Source organism: Symphalangus syndactylus, chromosome 13 (assembly GCF_028878055.3).
Source record: "Symphalangus syndactylus isolate Jambi chromosome 13, NHGRI_mSymSyn1-v2.1_pri, whole genome shotgun sequence".
NCBI classification, from domain to species: domain Eukaryota; kingdom Metazoa; phylum Chordata; class Mammalia; order Primates; family Hylobatidae; genus Symphalangus; species Symphalangus syndactylus.
In genome coordinates, this window is record NC_072435.2 from 38,631,686 (window position 1) to 38,648,481 (window position 16,796).

At 44.3% G+C, this 16,796-nt stretch overlaps 2 protein-coding genes across 4 annotated transcripts in view; both read right to left on the reverse strand.

Moving 5' to 3' along the window:
- LOC129460885 (zinc finger protein 799) overlaps nt 1-16,796 on the reverse strand; it is a 64,782-nt gene that overhangs the window by 37,127 nt on the left and 10,859 nt on the right. The gene's annotated exons all lie outside the window — the stretch shown is intronic.
- ZNF443 (zinc finger protein 443) lies at nt 2,908-16,616 on the reverse strand. 3 transcript variants are annotated; one of them, XM_055239375.2, is made up of 5 exons: nt 14,645-16,129; nt 6,173-6,309; nt 5,482-5,542; nt 4,635-5,084; nt 2,908-4,550 (listed from the first exon to the last, which is right to left on the reverse strand). In XM_055239375.2, the coding sequence occupies exons 1-5, from the start codon at nt 14,800-14,802 to the stop codon at nt 3,359-3,361; spliced, it is 1,998 nt and encodes a 665-aa protein (XP_055095350.1). In that variant the 5' UTR covers nt 14,803-16,129; the 3' UTR covers nt 2,908-3,358. The 3 variants fall into 3 exon arrangements, with proteins under 3 accessions (XP_055095350.1, XP_055095352.1, XP_055095351.1); XM_055239377.2 differs by lacking the exon at nt 14,645-16,129 and adding an exon at nt 16,160-16,616 and having other exon boundaries at nt 2,908-5,084; nt 6,173-6,299; XM_055239376.2 differs by having other exon boundaries at nt 2,908-5,084; nt 6,173-6,299; nt 13,689-14,743.

Sequence of the window (16,796 nt, forward strand, 5' to 3'; positions counted from 1 at the left end):
CACTCTGTTGCCCAGGCTGGAGTGCACTGGCAGGATCTCAGCTCACTGCAACCTCCACCTCTCAAGCTCAAGTGATTCCCCTGCCTCAGCCTCCTGAGTAGCTGGGATTACAGGTAGGCGCCACCACGCCCGACTAATTTTTGTATTTTTAGTAGAGATGCAATTTCACCATGTTGGTCAGGCTAGTCTCCAACTCCTGACCTCGTGATCCACCTGCCTCAGCCTCCCAAAGTGCTGGGATTACAGACGTGAGCCACCACATCTGGCCACTGTTCTGGCTTTTGAAGACTGTTTTGTTCATTCAGAGACCCTTGAGATGTCATATATAAAAAACTAAAACATGTTAAAAAATGGCTCCTAAGAAGGAATCGAGTGGTCAAACCTATCCCTAAAAGGCTAGCAGGGGACAAAAAGTGGTGTCTCCCAATAAGAAAATACAAACCTAAGATGTTTTGAAAAGTGGCATTATCACCTTGGAAAGTTCGTCATAAGGTAAGAACAAACCTGGCCGGGCGCGGTGGCTCACGCCTGTAATCCCAGCACTTTGGGAGGCCGAGGTGGGCGGATCATGAGGTCAGGAGATTGAGGCCATCCTGGCTAACACGGTGAAACCCCATCTCTACTAAAAATACAAAAAATTAGCCGGGCGTGGTGGCGGGCGCCTGTAGTCCCAGCTACTTGGAGAGGCTAAGGCAGGAGAATGGCGGGAACCCGGGCGGCAGAGCTTGCAGTGAGCCAAGATCACGCCACTGCACTCCAGCCTGGGCGATAGAGTGAGACTCCGTCTCAAAAAAAAAAAAAAAAAAAAAAAGGACAAACCAAGAAATCACACACTAAAGCAGAGGGAAGCTGAAGTTCCTCAAAGTGTTAGAGCGGCCCCTACAGCGGCAAAAATGATCCCTCTGGTTCATAATAAACTAAGGATAAGCATTAAGTGTGTGGCTAGAGGACACGTTACAGAACCACAGCCCTGCTGATGGTAACACCATACTTGAAAAAACACTTAGCAGGCCAAACACAGTGGCTCACTCCTGTAATCCCAGCACTTTGGGAGGCCAAGGCGGGTGGATCACGAGGTCAGGAATTTGAGATCAGCCTGACCAACATGATGAAACCCAGTCCCTACTCAAAATATAGCTGGGCATGGTGGCGCGCACATGTAATCCCAGCTACTCAGAAGGCTGAGGCAGGAGAATCACTTGAACCCGGGAGGTGGGGGTTGCAGTGAGCCAAGATCATGTCACAGTACTCCAGCCTGGGCGATAGAGCAACACTCTGTCTCAAAAAAAAAAAAAAGAAAGAAAGAAAAGAAAAAACACTTAGCCTCTATGAGCATCACTGTGAGGGGGCTGAGGAGAGCAAGAGGAAGGAGTTTGAAGCCAGTAAGTTCTGGCTAGGCTAACTATGCAACACAGTGCAGCCCAAGAACTTAAAGACCACAGGAGAATTGGCATCGGCTGATGCCAGGGATACAACAGCATTCCTAGAAGAGCTCATAAAACAGAAAAAAGACACTACCTTCCAGAGTAAATCTTCTATTGTCATGAATCAGGCATGTTCTAGAAGATGACCAATGGTACCTTCCATCATGAGTGCAGATACTGGGTCCGAGGCCTGGAAAGATCACCTTATTCTGGTGCTGTCAGGCCATGCATCAGTTCATGAGAACAAGCGAGGCTTCGTCTACTGAGCAATCACCAGCTTCTTTAGGACAAAAGCAAAACTTGCTGGCCTGTGTCCTGGCAAGAACATAAGAAGGCTTTCTTCTACCAATGCTTCACACCTGATGTGATGGAATACCTCAAAGAGAAGGGACTGCCACTCAAGGTCTTCCACAGAATTGACAACACTCTGGGCCATCTCTCCAATCTCTTTGTTTTGCCTAAAAGAACATGCAAGTGATATTTCTGCCTCCTAAAACTACATCACTGCTGCATCACTAGATCAAGGCATCATCAAGTGCATTCAAGTGACTTACATCCAACTGACCTTGTGTGAATTCACGGAGTCTTGATGCTAACCTTGAATGTACCACAGTGGTTTTATTGAAGAGCTTCACAATTACAAATATAATTGTACTTACTGGGAAGGCTACAGATGCCCTAAAGCCCAGGACAGCCAATGCATGTTACAAACCATCATGGAGTAAGGGAGTCAATGATTTCAAGGGCTTCCCCACTATTCATGCAGTTATTAAGAATATGTGAAATGTTGCAAAAAAAAGTTGGTGGGGAATGCTGTCTGAAATGACTGAGGATGACGTTAAGGAACACACCGAAGAGCAAAGAGAAATCCTTACCAACTAAGAACTTCCAAGTCTGCTGAAATCCACTACAGATGATGATGAGCTAGAAAATTTTGAAGACACAAAGCCATTGATTTGGACACTTGAAAAGTTTGCCACAGTTTTTCAGCAGGCAAAGGTGAAAAAGAGGGATAATCCTCAAAGATCCTACGATGGAACAAAGCTTTCACCCCACCCAAGAAACAACAACATGCCTATAAGCACTGCAAGATTTTTTTTTAATGAAGCAAAGAAAAAGAAGAACTAGCTTCCTACAACTAAGCATCTGCAAAGATGGAACATTCAATGGTTACAGATCTTCAGCCCTCAAGCCAAACAGATCCTAACATTAGTATCACACAGCCTCTTCAAATGAGTCCACATCTATAATCACAAGTTGGTTCTTCCAACATAGATGATAGTCTTGATGGCCTGTCAAGATTCAAGTTAACCTGACGTCTCAATACTTACCCACAATGCCATACATCTAGTCATCTCAACACATCAAAACATTGGGTGCCACAGAATCATCATCATTGTTATAATCACTATACTTGGGTTATCAAGAGAGAAGACGACCCAGGGTTTTGGTAAGTGTTAACATATTAAACAAAAGCAGTATGTGACAGCTGAAGCAAAAAAACTTTAATGTTCTGGCTGACATATACTATGTTGATAGGCTCACAATTACTGCATCTATACTGAAAATACATAGACTCTTTTCCTTATGATGATTCCCTAAATGATACAATAGAACAACTATTTGCATAGCTTTTACAATGTACGAGGTATTTTAAGTAATCTAGACATAACTGAGACTACACAAGAGCATGTGGGTAAGTTACATACAAATATGTCATTTTATAAAAGGGACTTGACATGGCTCACAGAGTGCTGGAACCAATACCCAGCATGTATCAAGAGATGACTGTACTGGAAAGAAACTGAAATTACTTAAGGCTTTACCAAGTGCTTACATTCACAGGGTTTATCTCCAATACGTTTCTTACAAGTTTCTGAAATGAAATAAAATTAATAAATGCTTTCCCACATTCCATACATTTAGAGAGAATGCTAGTGAGTCTTTTTATGTCTATGCAAGGAACTGAGAGAAGCAAATGCTTTCCCACATTCCTTACATTCATACGGGTTCTCTCCGGTATGAGTTTTTTCATGTCCTTGAAGGAAACGGGAATGAGTGAAGGCTTTACCACATTGTTGACATTCATAGGATTTCTCTCTCCTGTGAATTCTTTCATGTCGTAGAAAACAAGTGAGCCAAGAGAACGCTTTCCCACATTCCTTACATTCATAGGGCTTCTCTCCAGAGTGAATTCTTTCATGTACCTTTAAGTTATCATAATGACCGAAGGCTTTCCTACATGTTTTACACTCATAAGGTTTCTCTCCTGTGTGGGTCCTTTTATGTCGAGAAAGGTATTTGAAACGACTGAATGCTTTCCCACATTCCTGACACTCATATGGCTTCTCTCCAGTGTGACTTGTTTTGTGATTTTGAAAGGAATAGAAATCAATAAAGGCTTTTCCACGTTTGCATTTATAGGGTTTCTCTCCAGTATGAGTTGTTTCATGCCTTCGAAGGGAACTGGAAATACGGTAGGCTTTGTCACACTGTTTACATTTATAGGGTTTCTCTGCAGTGTGAGTCCTTTCATGTCTTTGAAATACACTGGGATAAACGAAGGCTTTCCCACATATCTTGCATTTGTGAGGTCCATCTCCAGTGTGCATTATCATATGACTTCGAAAGCTTGAGCGATGAGATAACGCTTTCCCACACTGCTTGCATTCATAGGGTTTCTCTCCAGTGTGAGTTCTTTCATGACTTTGCAGTGAACTAGGACAATCAAAACCTTTCCCACATATCTTACATTTATGAGGTCCATTTCCAGTGTGCCTTATCATGTGTCTTTGAAAGCTTCCCAGATGATGAAACGCTTTCCCACATTGCTGACATGCATAGGGTTTCTCTTCAGTGTGAGTTGTTTCATGTCTTCGAACGGAAGCGGAATCACTGAAGGCTTTCCCACATTGTTTACATGTATAGGGTTTCTCTCCAGTGTGAGTTCTTTCATGTCTTAGACAAGAACTGTAATCAGGGAAGGCTTTAGAACACTGCTTACATTCATACGGTTTCTCCCCAGTATGTGTTCTTTCATGTCTTAGATAGGAACTGTAAAAACGAAAGGCTTTAGAACACTGCTTACATTCATACGGTTTCTCCCCAGTATGTGTTCTTTCATGTCTTAGATAGGAACTGTAAAAAGAGAAGGCTTTAGAACACTGCTTACATTCATATGGTTTCTCTCCAGTGTGCGTTCTTTCATGCATCTGTAATAAACTGGGCCAAAAAAACGCTTTCCCACACAACTTACATTTATAAGGTCCATCTCCACGCTGCACCGCCATGTGTCTTCGAAGGTTTCCCAAAGAACTGAAGGACTTCCCACATTCTTTACAATCATATGGTTTCTTTCCAGTGTGAAGCCTTTCATGTGTTTGAAATGAGTTGTGGTAACTGAAGGCTTTCCCACATTGTTTATGCGTATCTGGCTTCTCTCCACATTCATGATACTCATGTGGTTTGTGCCCAGCACCAACTCTGATGTAACAATTAAGGGATGAATGACCCATGATGATTTCTCCACTCATACTGCTTTCACATGGGCCTACTCCAGGAAGAGTGTTCTTGGTCACAATACTATCTTGAATCTGGCTAGATGTTTCTCCACATTGACTTCCACCTTTACTTTCAACAAATCTCTCTAACATATGACATCTGTAAAAAATGGGAAATATATCACTAAAGGTCAGTCTATAAATCATTTTATAGGTATTAATAAGTATTGGATGTACATTTTTAACACTATCATGCAAAGTGTAGGCTTCGTGTCCTGCTTGAACGTGAATGGATGGAATGCTGTGCAAGGTAACTCGACCCCAGGTGTTCTCAAGACAATCACACTCATATGTGGATTCATAATATTGTTGCCATGGGAACTATTTTACAAACACTGAACAGCTATGAAACATTTAAGTATATGTTTTAGAGAAAATTTTCTAAGAATAAATAAATTTAAGCTAGGCTTGTTCATTTTCTTTGCTTGTTTTTAAATTTTCATGTCATTCTCAGGATGGCTCCAGGGACATATCTTTCTCTTGTGAGTGCAAATTACCTTAGATTTTTCCTGGGATATCTGTATTGATCTTCAATGTTCTGGTCTTTCCATTTCATTCCTAAAAGGTATACCCAGAAAAATCATTATAAATTTTGACAAAATTATAGACAAACAGTAAGATTTTGATGTACACTGCAATCGTGAAAAATGCATTCACTGAAGTACAGCTGACTCTTGGAAAACAGGTTTGAACTGCACAAGTCCATTTGTATATACATATATATACGAATGTTCTTCAGTCTCTGCTACCCAAGACACTAAGACCAGCCCCTCCTCTTACTCAGCCTACTCAATGTGAAGACAACGAGGATGAAAACCTTTCTAAGGATGCACTTCCACTTAATGAACAGTAAATATAGTTTCTCTTCCCTATGATTTTTTTTAACATTTTCTGTTTCTAGCTTACTTTACTGTGAGAATATGGGATGTAATAATATGACATAAAATATATGTATTAATCACTGCTTATGTGACTGATAATGCTGCCCATCAATAGTAGGCTAAGATGTGGACAAAAACTTATATGAAGATGTACAACTGCTACAGGAGCTGGCACCCCAGAACCCTGTTTTTTTTTTTTCCAGGGCCAACCATATCCCCTTTCCATATTTCAAATCTTTGAACAGCATGAATGACCAAGAAACAAATGTGTCCAATTAAATAAGTGGAAATGCGACATCATCCTTACCTACACAATCCAAGTTCCTGATGGTTTCCTGCATCACATCTTTGTAGAGATTCTTCTGACAAGGACCCAGCAAAGCCCACTCTTCTCGGGTGAAGTTCACAGCCACGTCCTCTAAAGCCACTGAGGACTGATCCATCCCACATGTACAGAGGAGGAAGGGTGAAAATCACAGTACTGAGAATCTATGCTCACTTCATAAATTTCACATGATGCTGTGGTTTCCAACCATTTTATTCAATGACATGGTAAACCCACTCTTATTCTCTGTCTACACTCACTTTCTCCTACACAGTAACTCTGAAGCTACAGTTAAACATGTTTGGTAAATTAACAGTGGAATAGAAACATGCCACTTGTTGGCGAACTAAGTGAGTGAATCACATAGCCTGGATCACCCCTAATGTCTATTTCCACGGTGGGTCTGCAGTCCTTGGCACGATAAAGTCCTACTACTTATTGTGCAAAAGGGAGTTACCATTAGCAATGCTCAGACTGCGTGTCCTTACAAATGCTTGTTCACCAAGTTGGGCCTTTCATGGTGTCTAGAGAATGTATTTAGGGGAGGGCCCCACGAGCATAATAAGAGGGGTAGAGTGTGCCTAAATTGTTCATGCAAAAAAATATAGTATTTTATTAACTCCCATCTTCCTTCTGAGAGTTTGGAATTTTGTTACATACTCAGCAGAGGGAGTGCACTGATCAGCCACTGCTAGGTTTGAATGGTTGTCCCCTCCAAAATGCACACTGAATGTTAATCTCCAAAGTGGCAGAAAAAAAAAAAGAAAAAAAAAGGTGGGGCTTTAGGAGGTGATTTAGTCCTGAGGGTTTGGACCTCATGAATAGATTAATCCATAATGGGTGAATGAATAAATGAGCTATCTCATGTCCTTCTGAGAAGAGAAAGAGGTCTGAGCTAGACACTCAGCTCCCTCACCATGTGATACTCTATGCCACCTAGGGACTCTGCAGAGTCCCGACCAGCAAGAAGGTTTCTCACCAGATGCCCAGCCTTAACCTTGGACTTCTCGGCCTCCAGAAATGTAAAAATTAAATACGGTTTCTTATAAATTACTGAGGTTCAGTAATTCTGTTATGAATAACAAGAAACAGGCTAAGACAACTACAAAGAAACACTCTGGGCATTGGGTCTATAATGAGCTTTCTGGGTAGATAACATTTCACATGTTTTGTTGCAACTTGATATTTACGGGATTTAGCCCATCCTATGTGATTATACTTATGGAGAATATTTGGAAGCTGGCAACTAGTTTCCTTTAGATCAAATGTAATGAAGTATGACAAGAGACTGATAAAAGATATTTCACCATCTCAGTGGAAAGATTTTAAACATTTTCTTGAGTAATGCCAAAAGGAGAAGGAAAGAAGGGGAAAGACTGCATATATTCTTGGAAAGAACTCAATGTCATCTCTCATGAATATTTATAATACTTCCTAAATAACTAAAACAGATCTTTTAGTAGTCAACAACAAAAATTACATTGCCAAGTCTAACAGAACTCACAGTATCTAAAAAATGCTGAAAACTTTCTCACCAAGAAAGTGCAGCTTTCCAAAAACAAACAAAGAATTTTGAAACTATAATATTTGGCTCCCCATACTATTAACAGAGAGATAAATATATACATATACATATATATACACATATATACGTATATATACGTATATATACGTATATACGCATATATACGTATATATACGTATATATGCGTATATACGTATATATATATATGAAGAAAAATGAAAACTGGTAGAAAAGTCTCGTAGAGTTTTTATTTGTCCTTGGCCCAATCTCTCCCCTTATCAATGCCACTCTTGAACACAGCAGCCCGAGTTCCCAGTATAGAACCCTGGACACTAATTCTAGAGACAGCAGATCAGATCTTATTTGCAAATTATTGCCTTGTATTTTCCAATCTGTATTAAGCACTATATAAAGGTCTGAAACATGGCTGTCTTTTTTTTTTTTGAGACAGAGTCTTGCTCTGTCACCCAGACTGGAGTACAGCCACACAACCTCGGCTCACTACAACCTCTGACTCCCGGGTTCAAGCAATTCTCCTGCCTCAGCCTCCCAAGTAGCTGGGAGTACAGGCGTGCTCCAACACATTCGGACAATTTGTATTTTTACTAGAGACGGGGTTTCACCCTGTTGGCCAGACTGGTCTCAAACTCCTGACCTCAAATGATCCACCTGCCTTAGCCTCCTAAAGTCCTAGGATTACAGGTGTGAGCCACTGCGCCCAGCCAAGGCTCTCTCTTCTACTTTATCTACAGTACAACACAATCAGGGTCAAATTTGGCAGGAACTGCATGAAAATGTTGCAAAATACACAAAAAGCCTGTAACCAACTGGAAGAACAGACTATGATTAAGACATACAGTAGACCATCTGAGTCATGGAGAAAAAGAGCTGAAGAGAAAATGTCCTCCAGATATCAGGGTACTCAAAAGCACCCAGGTATCCTGGGGAATTGAGAAAGCCCCATGCATGCACAGGAAAGAACACATTTTCACAAAAGACACCTGAGAAGAAACCCTCATTTTCGCTTCTGGCTGATCTGTAGGTTTAGGTAAGCAGAACATAAAGGCTAAAGTAGAGTATTAAACAGCCTGGCTAAGAGTTCAAGGGATGCCCCAGGCACAGAGCCATCCACAAAGACTGGAAGAGGTCAGGCTTTTGTATGCTTTATCTTTTTTACTAGTTTCTAGCATTCAGGAAATCTCTGCCAGAACACTGGATGAACACACACTAAAGAACAGAGATGTCAGTTTCTACAACAAATAAGGAATACAGTCTGTGCAAACATATTTTGAAAATGTTATTAAACAAATGAACAATTACAGTCTTCAACAAACATAAATAGAAAACAGTGAGGAAAGAAGAATCCAATTTTCAGAATTATCCCATTATAACATTCAGATGTCTACTTTTCAACACAAAATTATGAATACAGAAAAACATGAAAATATGCTTCATCAATTGGAAAAAATATAATTGAGATAAGCCATCTCTGAGAAACCTCAGACACCACTCACTGAATAAAAACGTTAAAGCAACTATCTTAAATATGTTCAATGAAGTAAAGGCAATGATGAACAAATAACTAAAAGAAAACAAGAATATAGATGTAGAGATAAAATAATATCTATTAAAAAGTAAAAATAGTCCGGGAAGTGAGGAGCCCCTCTGCCCGGCCGCCACCCCATCCGGGAAGTGAGGAGCGTCTCTGCCCGGCCGCCCCGTCTGGGAAGAAGTGAGGAGCGCCTCTGCCCGGCCGCCCCGTCTGGGATGTGAGGAGCGCCTCTGCCTGGCCGCCACCCCATCCGGGAAGTGAGGAGCGTCTCTGCTGGGCCGCCCCGTCTGGGAAGAAGTGAGGAGTGCCTCTGCCCGGCCGCCCCGTCTGGGAAGTGAGGAGCGCCTCTCCCCGGCCGCCCCTTCTGGGATGTGAGGAGAGCCTCTGCCCGGCCGCCCATCGTCTGGGAAGTGAGGAGCGCCTCTGCCCGGCCGCCCTGTCTGGGAAGTGAGGAGCGCCTCTGCCCGGCTGCCCTGTCTGGGAAGAAGTGAGGAGCGCCTCTGCCCCGCCGCCCCATCTGGGAAGTGAGGAGGGCCTCTGCCCGGCTGCCCTGTCTGGGAAGTGAGGAGCGCCTCTGCCCGGCCGCCCTGTCTGGGAAGAAGTGAGGAGCGCCTCTGCCCCGCCGCCCCGTCTGGGAAGTGAGGAGCGCCTCTGCCCGGCCGCCCCGTCTGGGAAGAAGTGAGGAGCGCCTCTGCGCGGCCGCCCCGTCTGGGAAGTGAGGAGCGCCTCTGCCCGGCCGCACCTTCTGGGATGTGAGGAGCGCCTCTGCCCGGCCGCCCCGTCTGGGAAGTGAGGAGCGCCTCTGCCCGGCCGCCCCTTCTGGGAAGTGAGGAGCGCCTCTGCCCGGCCGCCCCTTCTGGGAAGTGAGGAGCGCCTCTGCCCGGCCGCCCCGTCTGGGAAGTGAGGAGCGCCTCTGCCCGGCCACCCATTGTCTGGGATGTGAGAAGCGCCTCTGCCCGGCCGCCCCGTCCAGGAAGTGAGGAGCCCCTCTGCCCGGCCGGCACCCCGTCTAGGAAGTGAGGAGCGTCTCTGCCCAGCCGCCCCGTCTGGGAGGTCTACCACAGAGGCCAGAAGCAATGTGGGGGCTGGACATGGTTGCTCACGCCTGTAGTCCCAGTACTCTGGGAGGCCGAGGCGGGGTGATCACTTGAGGCTAGGAGTTCGAGATCAGCCTGGCCAACATGGCGAAACATATGAAAAATACAACTGAAAAACCAACCAACCAACCAAGCGACAACAAAACAGGTCTACCCTGGAGTCATACTCTAATTTTTTCTATTTTCCTCCCTTTCTGATCCTTTATCCCACTTTCTTTTTCTCCCTCTTCCTTCTCCTTCTTCTTTGTCAAATAGAGGATTGAGTTATTATCATTGATCCATACAAAGTCCCTCTCTCATTTATTTTCTTTAATTCCCATCTCCCATTTCTATTCCCCATCTTCCCATGTGCAACCTTCCTAATATGTTTGATATGCATCTTTTTGTTTGTATGTACTTTTAGAAAATGTTTATTGTTTTGTGTGCAAAAATAAAAATAAAAATAAAAGTAAAAATAAACTGGGCATGGTGGCTCACGCCTGTAATCCCAGCACTTTGGGAGGCCGAGGTGTGTGGATCACCTGAGGTCAGGAGTTTGAGACCAGCCTGGCCAACGTGGTGAAACCCTATCTCTACTAAAAATACAAACTTAGCTGGGCATGGTGGTGCACACCTGTAATCCCAGCTACTTGGGAGGCTGAGGCAGAAGAGTCACTTGAACCCAGGAGGTGGAGGTTGCAGTAAGCCGAGATCGTGCCACTGCACTTCAGCCTGGGCAACAAGAGCAAACCTCTGTCTCAAAAAAAAAGGGGTAGAAATTTAGCCATACAGAATTTATGCAGCTGCAAGGTACAATTAAAATGAAGACATCATCACAAGTGTTCAACAGATGTCAGCAGCCAAAAAAAAAAAATCAGTTAAAATGATGATAAATCAATTGAAATGAATCTAATGGGGAAAAAAAAGGAATGAAATTGAGAGAACGTGTCACCGGTGTACTCATCATGCCAATGTTAAAAGAAGTTCATCAGAGAGAAGAAAAATGATACAGGCTAGAAACTCAGATCACACACACACACGCACACACACAAATATATACATATGCATATATATGAAGAGCATTAGAAAATAATTCAATGAAGGCACAAAAATTATTTCCTTTTCTTATTCCTACTGGATATCATAAAGGTTTGTTCAAAAAATAATATCAACAATGTATTGGGTGGTTATAGTTTATAATAGGGCAAATGGATGACAGTGATGTTAAATTGGGAGGGAGGGAGGAATGCTGAACACTGGGTTATATGAGCATTACCCCATAAGCCAGTACAGTGTTACTTTAAACTGAAGGTCCATGTGTTGTGAACGGTTTACTCCAAATGCTAGGAAATTCAATAATAAAATTTTAAGAAACAACAGCCTGTCACAGTGGCTCACCCCTCTAATGCCAACACTTTGAGATGCAAGACAGGAGGATTGCTTAAGCTCAAGAGTTTGAGCCCACACTCGGCAACACAATGAGACTTTCTCTACGAAACATGTAAAAAAAAAAAAAAAAAAAAAATTAGCCAGGTGTGGTGGCCTGCACCTGTAGTCCCAGCTACTCAGGAAAGCAAGTAGAGAGGATCTCCTGAGCCCAGGAGGTGGAGGTTATAGTTAACTATGATTGCTCCACTGCACTCTAGCCTAGGTGATACAGCAAGACCCTGTCTCAAAAAAAAAAAGAAAGAAACAAAGAAACAAGTAGACTTACTATACTATTAGAAGAAAACACAATCATATAGACTCCTCAGTTAAAATAAAAGGAGGCAGAAAAAGAAAGGAAGTTGAAAAAAACCGACAAGTATAACAAATATAAAACAATTATATATGTACATATGAATCCAGGTATGTCAATAACCACTTTAAATGTGTATTATATAAATATACCAATAAAAGAAGACAAGGAGTGACAGAGTTGAACAAAAAAAAAAGACCCACCAATGTGTACAAGAAAACTATTTTTTTATTCTCTCAAGAAAACTATTTTAAGTAGAAAGACACAGGTACATTAAATATAAAGGTATGAAAAAATATATGCCATTCTAGCCCTAATCAAAAGCCACATGAGGCTGGGCATGATGGCTCATGCCTGTAATCCCAGCACTTTAGGAGGCCAAAGCTGGTGGATTGCCTGAGGTCAGGAGTTCAAGAGCAGCCTGGCCAATATGGTGAAACCCCGTCTCTACTAAAAATACAAAAAAAAAAAAAATTAGCCAGGCATGGTGGCACGCGCCTGTAGTCCCAGCTACTCGGGAGGCTGAGGCAGGAGAATCGCTTGAACGCAGGAGGTGGAGGTTGCAGTGAGCTGAGATCGTGCCACTGCACCCCAGCCTGGACAACAGAGTGAGACTCCGTCTCAAAAAAAAAAAAAAACAAACAAACAAAAAAAATTGGTCTTAGCTACAGGTGGGGGCATTGGCCTTGGGGCCTCTCTGCCATGGTCAAAGCTATTCTCTTACCCTTCTATGCTTTACATGGATATTTAAAAACAAAATACTCATGTTTGATGAATCCAGGAAAATCACTCAAATTCAGTGTTTATGTCTATGGATGGGAAGGAAATTGTAAGGCACTTACATTTTATAGCGCAACAGGAAAAGCCCAAATACCTATCCCTTCCAGACAATGAATGTCATTTAATTACTATTTCCCATGATAGTGAAATGCCTAACCGTGTTTTTACTTTAACCTGTTACTTTAAATTTTATCCTGCTTGTCTCTTTAAATCACCTAGCCCTGCTTCTCCTGTAAATAAGACTCTCTCTAGCTAGGAAAGCCGACAAACTCCAACTGACCCCTTAATTTACAAGACACTAGGGCTCCTCACCCAACCCCCTTTCGTGAGGAGTTGGCCTGGGTAAACAGATCCTCAGCATTTCAAAGGAGCCCAATTAACTGATAAGGTACCAACACCAACAAGGTATGAAGTTCCCAGGAATTTTCTCCAAGAGATAACAACATAAAACCTTGAGTTCGTGTCCAGCATAAACCCTGTATCTAAGTATAATGAAAGATTTAGAACCTTGCACCTGGTACCATTGCTCTTCTTGTAACCATTTGTCTTTTAAGTTATTTATCATTCTGTAACCATTTTGATTCTTTTGATTCTTGCATGTTTTTACTTCTGTAGAATTATTACTTTTGAGTCCCCCCCACCTTCCTAAACATAGGTATAAAAGTTAATCGAGCCCCTTCCTCGTGGCCGAGAGAATTTTGAGTATTAGCTGTCTCTTTGGCCGCCGGCTTAATAAACGACTCTTAATTAGTCTCCAAGTGTGACGTCTTATTAACTCGCTGGTTACAACAATTGTAAGTGATATAGTAAAAAAAAATATATTTTACTTCTTTAGCTGTTGGAAAGTCCTGTCCCACAGAATTTAGCATTCATCTGTCAAACCCATATAGAACAGATTTCTCCATTGTCCCAAAATCTCCACCCTTTTAAAAAGGAGAAGTGCGCTTTTGTTAAATCTGTTTAATTCAATGAACCTACTACACTTTCTTGAAAAATGTATTCCTTTTTTGCAGCCATAATGGAAGAGGGTTTTTTCCTTGGTAGTAGTTATACTACTAAGTCCTGAAATTCCATCTGAAATCATCCAAAAAACAAACACACCTGAGAAACATACTACACAAGCTCTGGGGCAAAAAAAATAAATAAATAAAGGCTTTTAAAAAATGGAATAGAAGATTACATATACCATTTATATTCTGAAATCCAACTCTTTCTAGAATTACATATACAATTTATTTTCTGAAGTCCAACTCTTTCCAACTTTGGGTATACTTTGTCTTCAAAGTATACAATAACAATCTCTAATCATAGGATGTATTTTACAGTTAATCAGAAATTTAGGCTGAAAAGAGTAAACATATCCTTTCAAGCTAACAAACTCAGGAACGAGCAGTGCTGACTGGAACACAGAAAAGTTTAATCCAAGAATCAGGGCGGGTCATCCTATCACCTGGGACATCCCTTAACCCTATTCTGGTCACCACCCTCCCAGGAGACACTGCCTTGTGTGCTTTTCAGGATCTTGCACTACCTCAACGGGCAGGTTCTCCAGTCCTTAGATATAACTTTCTCTCTTTTAAGTCTGAGTGAGTCCAGAAGGCAGAAATCATTGCTGGTTTTTTTCCTGTGGAATATGACCATGAAATTGGCTGTTCAGTCATATGTCTCCAAGGAATGGAAACTAGGGTTGGGAAGAAAAGGGGAGTGTCCCAGGGGTTAGCTTTTTACAGGAATTATATACCAGAAGATTCCTCCCATCCCAGTGGATCCAGTTGCTCCCCAGGGGGCCCCACCCTCCATCTCAGGCTGTCCCCTGGGAGGAATGACCCAGGGGATGATATTCACTGGACCCTCCAAGACACTTGGCAGCTGTGGACGTGCATTTTTTTTCAGACAGGGTCGGCCTCTGTTGCCCAGGCTGGGATGCAGAGGCACGATCATAGCTCACTGCAACTTCAAACTCCTGGGCTCAAGCCATCATCCCACCTCAGCCTCAGTAGCTGCGACTACAGGTGCCAGCTACCAAGCCCAGCTAATTTTATTATTATAATTTATACTAGAGACAAGGTCTTGCCATGTTGCCCAGGCTGGTCTGGAACTACTGGGATCAAGTAACACCTCTGCCTTAGCCTCCCAAGGTGCTGGAATTACAGGAATGACCCACCGTGTTCAGGAACCCAAAACAATTCTTTCGAGAAAAAGCCATACATTGCTAGCTGAAAACAAGATGACAAACTAGTGAAATATCGCCTGGGGGCCAAAGAGTTCATACTGTTGCTGTGAATTAAGGACAGAAAGTTGGCCTGCGGAAGTCTCTGGAAACCAAGAGATTTGCTGCCACCCCTAGGAGGAGTTAGGATGAGACAACACAGTGCTGGATTTGAGACCCTGCTGCCCACATCTTTGGAAGACTCAGAGGGGAAACAGTCGCCTTTGGAAAGAAAGAAGGGACTGAGGACCACGGAGATCACAGCTCCTCCCACACACAAACCCCACACAAGAGTCTGGATTCCGCCTGGTGACTCGTCGTCACCGTGCAGCCTCCTCACCGGGTTCACAGGAACTGCGAGCCAGGCTGGAGGCGAGATTGCAGTTAGATATTAACCAGGTGCCCTCAGCCGCGCTGCCTCACGGGGCCGCCTCCCTGAGAGTCAGGTCATAGCAGACGCTGACCGCCGGCTTCCCCATTGTGCCTGGGGATAAGATCTCTAAGAGCTGCTCAGAGTCGCTGGAGTTCTGTCTCAGATCCTGAATCCCAGCGGAAAGGCTGGCGCCAACCAGGTTGAAGTCGCCACGAGGGAGCCCACTCAGCAGAATGCGGTTTCTTCACCTCCTGTCCCAGGATTCACCCCTCACTTCCCCACCAACCAATGACTCCACACCCAGCCGCCCCTGTCCAGACCCCAAATCCCTCAGGGAGGCGGATCTGGGGTGTCCTCCCCTCTCCTCCTATTAAACTGTTTCTGCTGCAGCCCTCAGCGTCTCGGAACAGTGACTCGGGCCCCGAACCTGTGTTTGTTACAGCCGCACAATCTGGGGAGACGCGGGGCTGCGGGCGCGGAGCTGCCCAGAGAGGGCGCCGGGGCCGCAGTCGCCGCGCAGGAACGGGTCAGGACGCCCGGGGTCCCGGCTGCAGGACCAGGCCCACCCTGCGGCCGAGGGCCAACCTACGACAGAGGGACCCGGGTCCGTAGATCCCGGAGTCGCCCGCGGGGAGGCCCGGGTCCAGCCACAGCCGATCACGGCCGGTTCCTCCCAGCCCCTCCCCCGCCTCGGGACGCCGGCCCCGCACACGCACCATTTCCGGACTTCCGCGGTGTCCCAGGTCCTCCCGACGGCTCCCGCTGCCAATGCGGGTTCCAGCCGGACAAATCCTGCCACAGAACTTCCAGGTCGTCTCTCAGCTACAGAGCCGAGCGCCGAGCGCAGGTGGGTGGAGAAGACGCCGCGGGCTTTTTCCAATCACACACACTTCTCTGGGCAGCGCTCCTGATTGACAGTTCCCACGAACCCGCCCCACGGCCCTGATTCGATAGGGCGTCAGGTCCCGCCCCCTGCCGGCTGACTGACAGAAGAAGCGATCTTGCACAGCTGAGTGGAGCCGGATGAGCAAGTTCCTGACACAGCCCTTGGCAGGGCGGGCTTCCTCCCTGCACTTTGATCTGAATCCTCCCGGGGGATATTTGCACTTAAGCGGAATTTCCTGCCTGTACTCAATAGGACCTCCTGCTTCTTCCTCCTGGACACGGACTGACAAACCAATTATACTTTTTTTTTTTTTCTCGAGAGGGAGTCTTGCTCTGTCGCCCCGGCTGGAGTGCAATGGTGCGAGGCTCACTGCAACCTCCGCCTTCTGGGTGGATTCAAGCAATTCTCCTGCCTCAGCCTCCTGAGTAGCTAGGATTACAGGCACGCGCCACCACACCGGGCTAATT

What these genes read in the sequence shown, in the direction of transcription:
- ZNF443 (XM_055239375.2), bottom strand. Translation starts at nt 14,802, where the DNA reads ATGATCGTGCCTCTGCATCCCAGCCTGGGCAACAGAGGCCGACCCTGT. An exon ending in GAGATGGAGGGTGGGGCCCC is followed by an intron (nt 6,310 to 14,644) that starts CTGGGGAGCAAC and finishes CTGTACATGTGG; the next exon opens with GATGGATCAGTCCTCAGTGG. An exon ending in TATCCCAGGAAAAATCTAAG is followed by an intron (nt 5,085 to 5,481) that starts GTAATTTGCACT and finishes CATTTTTTACAG; the next exon opens with ATGTCATATGTTAGAGAGAT.